Below are 10,169 nucleotides of genomic sequence, written 5' to 3'. Positions count from 1 at the left end.
CCCCCCCCCCCCCCACCCACATACAAAATGATAATAGAAAAAAATCCAAACAACTATTAATAATTAGGTGATAGATTGTGAGTAATAATGCAAGATCGAGATCTATTAGTCATAGTGAAATCTTTCAACCTAATAGATCGCTGAGTCATTATAATTTATCATTCTATTTTGCTGGATCAGGTGCGGTGGACTCTTTGTGGGCATCTTGCATTAGTTCTCCCACCTTAAAAATTACTGAGTCAATATGATTTATCCTTCCACCATTATGTCGGGTGCTCTTAGGGCGAAGAATTTTGCCTTTTGTGGGCAATGACTAGATAATAGGAAAAAAAAAGGGCATGCAACAACCCAATATGCTAGTTTTGGATACGTTGCAGACTGCAATCAACACTGGCAAACTTATAGTGCTGGGGATGGCTTGAACAATAGTTTTAGTTATGGCTTCAAAGCCCAATTTACCATATTCACTTTTGTTTGAGAAACTGTACAAGGACTCATAAAAATGCAGACTTAGAAGAAACTGCAGACTTATATTACCAAGAACATGTCAACATGAACATATATAGTCTCATCTTTACAAGGATCACATTTAAGCACAGTTTACACATTCAAATGAAACACAACAAGATGGAGAGAGAGACAACGAGGTGATGTCTCACAATCTCCCTGCCACGTATGGCAGTTATTTGTTGACAGAACATACAACAATATGTGCCAGAGAGTGATCACCTTCGTTTCACGAAACGCCATAACAAGCAGAAAGATCCCTTCTTTGTCGCCCCCGCTTCACAACTTTGACATGTTGTAATCCATGACATCCACAAGGAAATCTAAAAGAACGATCAAGTGACATTAAAACGGTGAGGGAGATAAAGTCAGGGAAAGAATTGTTAACAAAGAAAGATGAAGAACGAACCTGCATCGTCCTTGGTGAAGCAGAGCGGTGGAGTGATTCTGAAAACGTTACCAAAGAATCCACCTTTCCCTATCAGTACTCCCATTTCTGGAGATAATAAATATTCGTTAATCGTCACATACCATTTGAGTAAAGAGATTACCGTAACTCAGTGAGGACATTAAGCTAGAAGATGAGTGGAGACAAGAAAAACACACCTTTCATCTGTTCCATTAGATGAGCTATTTCAACCTTTGCTGGAGTTTTCGCCTTCCTGTCGGTCACAAGTTCAACTCCTAGCATAAGGCCTCGTCCCCTTACATCGCCAATAACTGCAAAAAGTATGGTTACTGGTCACATAGAAGCAAGATAACAATCCTTTATATTCATGGCAACATTTGTATCTGTAATAAACACAGGCTCTTTCTGATACACAGAGTTCTTAACTTGTATAGAATATAAATGAAGGAAAATGAAGGAAACGTACTTTCATGCTTCTCCATTAGTGAAACGAGACGCTCTTTGAGATATGATCCAACAGTGAGCGCGTTCTGTTGGAGCTTCTCTTTTTCTAACACTTTAAGCACAGCTAGGCCGCCTGCTGTGCACACGGGATTCCCACCAAAGGTATTGAAATACGTGCGATTTGTTAAGACTTTTGCAATGTCGGGAGTAGTGACAACAGCACCAAGGGGAATGCCGTTTCCAATTCCCTGATGTAAAGCAGAAGCAAATGCATCATAATCTCAAAGGTTGGCACAAACCATTTGCTCAAATCATCTATAGCAGTCACAGATGAACTTTCTAACATTGCTCAAGAAAACTTTTTGAAAATTCAGGAATCAACCTATGAACAAGTAAGCAATCTTGACATATGAGTGGTACTTCTCAAATGGCCAGTGATTCCTTTGCAATGTGCCAGTGTCACCTCCACACCCACCCCACATACATACACATAAATTTAAATGATAACATAGACATACAAACACATAGATAGATTTAGAACGTGGGTGGGGAGGTTGGGGTAGTCCCTTATCTAATAGCTCAAATCACAGCATATCTTTGTTACTTTCACATTACAGTGTTTACAGCTCAATGCTGTGGGTTTTCGGGATCTCAAACAGAACAGTGCAAAATCATAGGGGAGAAAAGATTATACCTTTGCCATGGTAACAATATCAGGCACAACTCCATGGGCCTCGAATCCCCAAAAATGGCTTCCTGTCCGACCAAAACCTGACTGCACCTCATCCGCTATACAAAGGCCTCCCGCTCTTCTGATACTGCTATAGACCGCTGGCAAGTATCCCGGGGCCAATTCCATGATTCCCCCCACACCCTGTCAAGAACAGGAATCATTAGTAGAAGAATTCAAACGATGTAACACACACATGGATAAAACGGTACATGTAATAGGTGTATGTGAAATGTTAATACCTGTATGGCTTCAGCAATAAAAGCAGCAACACAACCAGTTGTTCCATAGGTAATAATCTCATCCACATCCCTGGCATACTTTGGTCCATCTGAGCCAAAAAGACCTCTGTACTGATCTGGATTCAAGGAATGGTGGATTCCAGCCTGTTGAATTTGGTTAAGACAACATACAATCAATCTTCTTTGCTCCTAAACCCATTCTCATCACAACAGCATAACTATAAACTTGATGGTTGTTAACAGCAAGTCAACAACTACCAATAGCAGTCTTCACTTAAGACTGGCAGCCACAGTGTGAGTGTTTCACTTGGGCCGCCGAGTCACCGTGATTTACCCCTCCTCCACAATCTGTTAGGCAGGGTGTGGAGGCCCTTGCTAGATGGTTAATTAGATCAGTAAACTAATTGACACAATACTTTAGCAAAGTCTAAAGCACAAGAACATCTATGCAATTAGCCACATTCATATGTGCAAACAGAAAAATCCATAATAGCATGGATGTACCTGCACTACATTGAACTTGTAGTTAGATTGAGCAGTAGCATTCATAGTAGCAGCCGCATTACCATGATAACCATTCCTGATTGAAATAACATCATGACAGCCAGTATACAACCTTGCCATTAGCAAAGCCAGTTCATTGGCCTCTGTCCCAGAATTCGTAAAATAAACAACCTAAACAACAATAAGGAAATAAACAAAATGTAACAAAAAAATAAAACAAAATGAAGATGAACAGACAAAGAAGGTATAGAAATGGAGGTAAGGAGTGAACCTTGAGATCTCCAGGCATCTTGGATGCAAGTGCTTCGGCAAAATCAGCTACCGTGTGATTGAGATACAATACGGTGGAATGTTGGAGGCGCTTTGTTTGGTTCACAATCGCCTCCACCACCTCAGGGTGGCAGTGGCCGCAACACACGGTGGCGATCCCGCCAAATGCATCCAGATACCGACGCCCATTCTCGTCGAACAAGTACTGCATCTTCCCATCCACCAAATTCAACTGCCCACGCCATAAAACAATCAGAATTTCCAAAAGTTTCAAACTTTTTTTCCAGAAGAATGGGGGAAAAAAAAAAAGAAAAAAAAACTCGTCACGTATAAAAAAAACTCACCGGGTTCTTGAAGAAATGGAAGATGGCGGGGCTGAGATAACGCTGGCGTTTCTGGAGGACCTCGGCGGCAGAGGGGCCGGTGTACGGAGGCGGAGAGTAGTCGAAAGGGGGCATTTTGGGGAGCAATGAGGCAAGAGACTCGTCGGGCTGCGCGGCGGTGGCGAATGGCCGGTGAGGCAACGGTGAAGCTCTTGCCGATAATGCCCTCCGCCCTGATACGATAAATCTCTTCATTTTTCGGATGGAGAAGTACACCTACACAAACTTTCGCTCTCCGCGCTACTCTGAGATTGCAGAGATTAACGTGAACGAGTAGGAGAAGAAGAAGATAAAGATATTCAATGAATATTCGAGAGTCCGAGACAAGAGATTTGAGGGCGATGGGGCGATGATCACGTGGGGAATGCATAGTTGGCTACGTCTACGTGGCAAACTCGTGGCGGTCAGTTAAAATAATATGCAGGAGTTACGTATTGCCATCAAATTCATTTTTAGGTTTATTCATTTTTTTATAAGCTCATTTTTTTATTTTTTATTTTTAGTTTTGTCCAATTATATTATAAATAAATTTTATGAATTCACTCTAGAAATTCATAATGAGATAAATTTAGTTAATTTAACTTCGATACTCAATACCAACATATATGTTTCTAGACATAAGGAGTCCATCTCAAACCGATAAAAAAAAAAAAGCAATGAAAAGATTGATTTTGTGTATAGCTCAAACTGATTAATCAATCTAAAAATTTGTGTAAAGTACTAATGCTTAGGTACCACCTAAAAACTTGTCAAAAATATTTTAGGTGGAAGTATGGCTTGAAAACTTAATAAATGCGGCAAAAATATTCAAAGTCGAGTAACTAATAATAGTACATCAAATAGCAGTTAATGACTATAAGTAAGAATATCACAAGAGTTGATGGACTCAAAATATAAGAAGCTTCAAATTAGAGTATGTATGTATTTTTGTCGTTTATTTTTTTTAGATAATTAATAATTATAAGTTGATAGCTTAGATGATATTTTTGTTATACAGTTATTGAAGGTCACAAGTTCAACTCTTGTCAACATTTTTTTTATCGTGTTCATTATATATAATCTTTTTAGTGTGATTTATATTTTATTTGTGAGTTATTACACATGAACAAAGTTGATTGCTCCAACAAAATAATGTTATTCAATTTTAATTTTTAGTATATGAAAATGCTAGTGCATTTATATATTTTTTATATAAGTAGCATTATTGGTGAAATATTTTTAATGCAAATATAGCAATGGTCGGATATGGAGGTTCGAATCGGCATCTTATAGCATGCTGACTCACACTCCTTTGTCCTCACACCTAAATTCTCACGTTCTACAAAACTATAGTGCCACCTTGCGAAATAATAATATAATATTAATATTAATAGTAGCAGTAGCAGCATCCATTGCCAGTTTGCCACCTAATTTTGTTGTCTTCTTTTGATCATCATCCACATGAGTATAAATTTGGTGTACTTTTGTTAGATGAAAAAAAACTCATTTTTCCCTCTCCTCAGTCATCTCTCATACTATCTCTAACCCTACCTCACCCAAAAATCCAAATAAAACTTAAAAAAAAAAACAAAAACAAAAAAACAAAAACAAAAACAAAACAAAACAAAAAAACAAAAAACAAACGTTTGGTTGGAAAAATGCAATTAAGTGAGAAATGAATAATGTGCGAATAAAGTGATAATTTAAATTTCTATGTTTGGTTTGTAGGAATAGAATTACTGGAAATTTCAATTCCAATATTTAGTATACATGAGAATTGAAAGAGAATAAGTAGTATAAAGTAAAAAATGCACATACTTATTATTATTATTATTATTATTATTATTATAAATACTAAATGACCAAATTCATCCTTTCAAAAAAAAAAAGAGACCAAATTCATATTTTTCTTTTGAAAATTTATGTAACACACTGTAAATAAACTTTAGAATTGCATAACGAAAGCAATAAAATAAATAAGTGAGTTTTGAGAAAATATATTTGATTGATGTTGGTATATATTGGTTGACGTTATGTGTTGGTCAAACAAAAGAAGGAATTTACTTGCATTTGGGATTATGTGAAAATGAAATTATAATTTCTTCCAACCAAACGCCCGTTAGGATTGCTCTTATACTAGAACTTTGATTTACAATACCCTATAATATTTAATATTTGCCTTTTTTAATTAGTGTAAAATTGATCACAAGTCCGATTAGATGTCTTTTTTATTTTTTATTTTTTAGTGCTACTGACTCTGTTATAATGCAGCATCTGTTCATAACTACTTTCTCAACCTACTCATCGGATGTCTTCTTAAAAAAAATATGTTTTATTTTATTTTAAAAAATATGTTGTTATTGCTAGATATATGACATGGGATAAAATATTATACTCCGTATGTCATAATAATAATCATCTGGTATCGTTACATTTAGTGTTTTTTTTTTTTTTTAAAAGCTACACTTATGTAGATCAAGTCACTATAATATTTGAAAGAATATTCTTTAGGTTAAGTCTTTTCTTTTGTAGAATAAGTTGACTTTTATAGTATTGGGTCAGGAAATATATGTTGAAATTCTTACGAATAAGTGGTAGGTGTAATGACTGAAATGACACTTTATTTGTGGAGTTGCTGCTACACACTAATAACATCAAAAAGACCCATATTGTCAAATATATTCCGTATATCCTCATCAACATATCTCCAACTCTCAAAGGTATCAAGTCATGTGGTATCAAGCGAACATACAATCCTATTCCTATGAAATGGAGAATAATTATAACAAAGAAAATTTTAATCAAAGTGCATGGTGACAGTAACCACATCATGGTTGTTTCAAGAATAAATAAATAAATGGATTAAAAAATCTGTTTCTCATTTTTCATGAAAAACACGTTTGTATTTGCCACACAGAAAGAGCAAACATTCCTCATAATAAATTAAAGCACTTTTTTTTAGCAATAATCACACATAACAATTTTAAGTTGTTAAATTTTTGTTAGGGATTTTTGCACTCTATTATGGGTTTTGATATTCATTATCATGTTTGTTTGTCTACTTTTATTATCAATACTATTAGAATCAAATCTACTAGTATCTTCATTTGATCTGCTTGTCAATAATGTTAGGAATTAGCTAGAGCATTTTTTTAAGCTTTGCTTTTCGTTTGTTAAATGATATACGAATAAAGTTGTCCATTTATTAGCTAGGGAGGTTTTATCCAAGCCAGATTGTATGGATTGCTTCTAAGTTCCTTTCCCTTATATTGTTCATTTACTGCAGCTAGACTCGAATTAATGAAAAGAGGTTTGTTTGTTTGTTTCAAAAAGAGAGAAAAAAAAAAAAAACAATTTTACTCAGTAGAGTAAGAATCCACTGAACCTAAATCTGAAAGGGAATCCATATGATATCAGACAACTACAACTACCAGAAATCACATCCATTTGTCTTCCTCACCAAACATCTTCACCAGAGTCATACAATTCACAATCATCACCACTATAGATATCATCTTCAACAAATGGATCCCCACCATATGAACACTCGAATCGACTCAAATCGTCTCTCTCGCGAGATACATAGATGTCAGTTTCTTGTTCGTCAGAGGAAGATTCACTCTCAGCTTCTGACCGGTCATTGGAGGATAGGCTTTCTACTTCATCCTCATCTCCAGATGACTCTTCATCGGGATAATCATTACGGGGGTTGTTTTCATCTGAGATACAAATAGTTGACAATATCAGCCCATGTATGAGCTGTGGCAGCATAATTCATGAAACGTTAAAGAAAGTAAGACTAGTGGTACCATTAGAATCATCAGTTCCATAGTCTGAATCATCAGGACCATCATAGAAGTCATCGTCGTCATCCACTTGAACCCTGTAAAATCAAAGGTGCTATTTTTACAAGAAATATGACACAAACTAAGATTAGGATAAGCATAGACTGCTATGAATCCTTACAAAGGAAAATGGTTTGCAGTTGATTCCACCATGGTCTCAACATCATTCTTAACGGCATAGAAGTCATAGACAAAACCATCTGAAGATGCTGCACAAAGATTAACATTTTCAGTAAAGAATGCTGCACAACAATTTATGTAACCTATAAAAATACTTATTAAAAACAATAGGTGTGGACATTGAAGAACCATCCAACAAATCCAAACCACAACCTAAAACTAAACTTAAATGACTAAGTTCTATCCACAAGCAAAAAGGTTTCATAGAAAAATTATTAATGCCAGTTCATCTCTTTTTTTATAAATAACTAGATACCAGAAAAGACTAGAGAATTTCAAGACATAGTATTGCAGGTTAAAAGCCCCAGTAAGCAACAACAATGCAACTTTCATTGAAGCCTTCCAACCCCAATAGAGAAAATAGGGCAGAACCTTGTTTGAAGATATAGTCATGTATGTCAGACTCAATTTCATCAGCGGCACTTGGCATGACTTCTCTTAAGAATGGCAAATACTGAGACATCATCTTGTGATCTTCCAACTCTGGATCTCTACAGACACACAATAGAAGTGGTTATTTTCCCTGGCACAAGAAAAAGACTTCAAAAAATAGAGTTAGATTAACATAAACAGCTTTGGGCAACAAAACATACTCCTCTTGTACATCATGGTTTTTTCCCTCTGTATCAACACGAACAACATCATACAGTCGGCAGACTTCATGTAGTGCTTCATCATCCTTCTTACCCCTTCTACTTTTCCATACTTGCTCAAATCGAGCACTTTTTGACAAATCCTAGAAATATAAATTACAGATTTTATCAAAGGAATCTACCAGATAGGAGGAAAGAATAAATATATTGATAAGAGTCTTTTGACTGCTTAATTCTGGAAAGGAACAAGTTGATTTAATGTTAATTAGTTCCCTCATAGTTAACAAACTAAGAAATATCTATTCAGAATGACAATTGACCATAAGAAAGTTCCTTTCTAAAATGAGAAGTGTCAGAAGTTTACCTCTTGTTTTTGTTTAGCTTTTGTAAGAAGCTGATCTTGCCTTTGCATGTGCTACATTGAAAATGCACACAGCATTCATGTTAACACTTAACACAAAAATATTCGTCTGAATTTGCAATGGAATAACTCATTAAAGACTTACATTGTTAGCCTTAAATGCATGTCTTCTTTCCTCAAATTTCTCTTTGATGATTGAAGAATCAGCAGAATCAGGCTGTTACCAAGTAGCAAACAGTTATAGTAGGTAGCTACTACTAACTATTAAAATTGTGCTTCCTCATAATAGAATGATTGGAAAGAGAGATGTTTTGCACATTTGGAGAATATAATACAGTTAATGAATACAAGCCTCAAAGAATTCTCCCACCTTAGTTATCAGCAAAGAAAATAATGGGAATTCAGAAAAATGCATCATAAAATGGGATTATAATACTAACCACAAAAGACCGCACAAGATCAGCAGTGACTTCTGAGTTAGTTATGGTCTCAACATGCTGTACAAGAATCTTTTTTGTCTTCAATTCCTCCACTGTAACACAGTTGGAAGTGCATCATAGTATTAAAACTCAAATACATTACAATTATAAATAGATACGGGCAGGTATATACATCATAAATTTGCAGAACATATACATAAAAATTAATAGATTTTACTGGGGAGAAAGAGGAGGGGGATTTAAAGGAGCTTCACAAACCTTTACTAGAAGAAGAAGAAGAATTGGAAATTGAGAGCTTCTCAAAGTCAATCAACGGGCGTTTAAGTGGTCTCTCATTGATTTCAAGCCCTACCAATTCACCAAAGCCACAGAGAATTCAAAAACCAAAGCCTTCATAACTGACACATAAAAGTACAACAGAAAGTTGTGAAAAAGAACTCACAGAAAGCATCGAGGCAAAATTGCGATGCTTTTCGCTTAACCCTAACAATCACCGGCTTGTCGTCCTTCGGATTCTCTGCCATCGCCGCCATTACTAAGGCTTTTGATACCTTAACTGCCGTCGAAGAAAGCGGGAGAGAGGTTTCGTGAATAATCAGAAAGTGTATGTATGAATCTGACCGGCTCAAAGAAGCACGTGTTTTCCACGTGCGTATGAACTCCAGGCCAAGATTCAAGAATAATAAATTAGTTTAAACAAAGAAGAATTCTTCAAGCAATTCAATGGTTTGCAATTCCAAACAAGAAAAATTCAATCAATCGAGTTAATTAGTTGTAAAATTAGTATGATAAATGCTATCATCTTTGATAAAGACTCAAAGAGATTGTCTGATTGAATAAAGCATTCTAAGCAGTAGCCAAGGCACTTGGGAAGAAGCAGTAAGAAATTGAAACAGAAGAGAGCATATATATAAATACCGGGATTTTTCTCTGGCGGGATTTGCGAGGGCGTGGCGGTCCCGGCTGAGGCAGACGGCGCTCAGTCACAGCGATGGTGGTTCTGCCGCTTCTGCGTGAGTGCTTTAGGTGAGAATCTGAGAGTCGAGAGTGTTAGGGTTTAGGAAATTAGGATTTTAATTTTAGGAATTTTTGTTAATAATATGGCGGGAGGGGCGGGCCCAACGGATTCACTCCGTTTTTACAGCTCTACGCGCCAATATCCGACCCGTTATGGTTTATTCAAAATCGAATATTTGAATTGAAGATAGAGAGAAGACTATTTCTTGCAACAAATTTTACGGAGCAAAGAATTAAACCAGTAATTTACATCTCACTTCCCTGT

The 10,169-nt window shown here is 36.1% G+C and overlaps 2 protein-coding genes across 3 annotated transcripts; both read right to left on the bottom strand.

The window, feature by feature from the left end:
* Window positions 1–497: 497 nt before the first annotated feature.
* LOC116017305 (alanine--glyoxylate aminotransferase 2 homolog 3, mitochondrial-like) lies at window positions 498–3,780 on the bottom strand. The gene is made up of 9 exons (XM_031257861.1): window positions 3,451–3,780; window positions 3,108–3,338; window positions 2,837–3,007; window positions 2,333–2,476; window positions 2,055–2,234; window positions 1,383–1,608; window positions 1,114–1,227; window positions 917–1,003; window positions 498–830 (listed from the first exon to the last, which is right to left on the bottom strand). The coding sequence occupies exons 1-9, from the start codon at window positions 3,682–3,684 to the stop codon at window positions 787–789; spliced, it is 1,431 nt and encodes a 476-aa protein (XP_031113721.1). The 5' UTR covers window positions 3,685–3,780; the 3' UTR covers window positions 498–786.
* A 2,957-nt stretch (window positions 3,781–6,737) lies between these two features.
* Window positions 6,738–9,944, bottom strand: LOC116015314 (RNA-directed DNA methylation 4-like). Of its 2 annotated transcripts, none has more exons than XM_031255356.1 (11): window positions 9,806–9,944; window positions 9,330–9,443; window positions 9,146–9,235; window positions 8,888–8,979; window positions 8,593–8,664; window positions 8,451–8,501; window positions 8,087–8,229; window positions 7,866–7,984; window positions 7,435–7,522; window positions 7,278–7,351; window positions 6,738–7,187 (listed from the first exon to the last, which is right to left on the bottom strand). In XM_031255356.1, the coding sequence occupies exons 2-11, from the start codon at window positions 9,418–9,420 to the stop codon at window positions 6,925–6,927; spliced, it is 1,083 nt and encodes a 360-aa protein (XP_031111216.1). In that variant the 5' UTR covers window positions 9,421–9,443; window positions 9,806–9,944; the 3' UTR covers window positions 6,738–6,924. The 2 variants fall into 2 exon arrangements, with proteins under 2 accessions (XP_031111216.1, XP_031111217.1); XM_031255357.1 differs by having other exon boundaries at window positions 9,330–9,546; window positions 9,806–9,938.
* Between the last annotated feature and the right edge of the window lie 225 nt (window positions 9,945–10,169).

The sequence above is a fragment of the Ipomoea triloba genome, chromosome 4 (assembly GCF_003576645.1).
Source record: "Ipomoea triloba cultivar NCNSP0323 chromosome 4, ASM357664v1".
NCBI lineage: Eukaryota > Viridiplantae > Streptophyta > Magnoliopsida > Solanales > Convolvulaceae > Ipomoea > Ipomoea triloba.
Note: the sequence above shows the minus strand (reverse complement) of the source record. Positions and strands in the feature narration are given on the sequence as shown.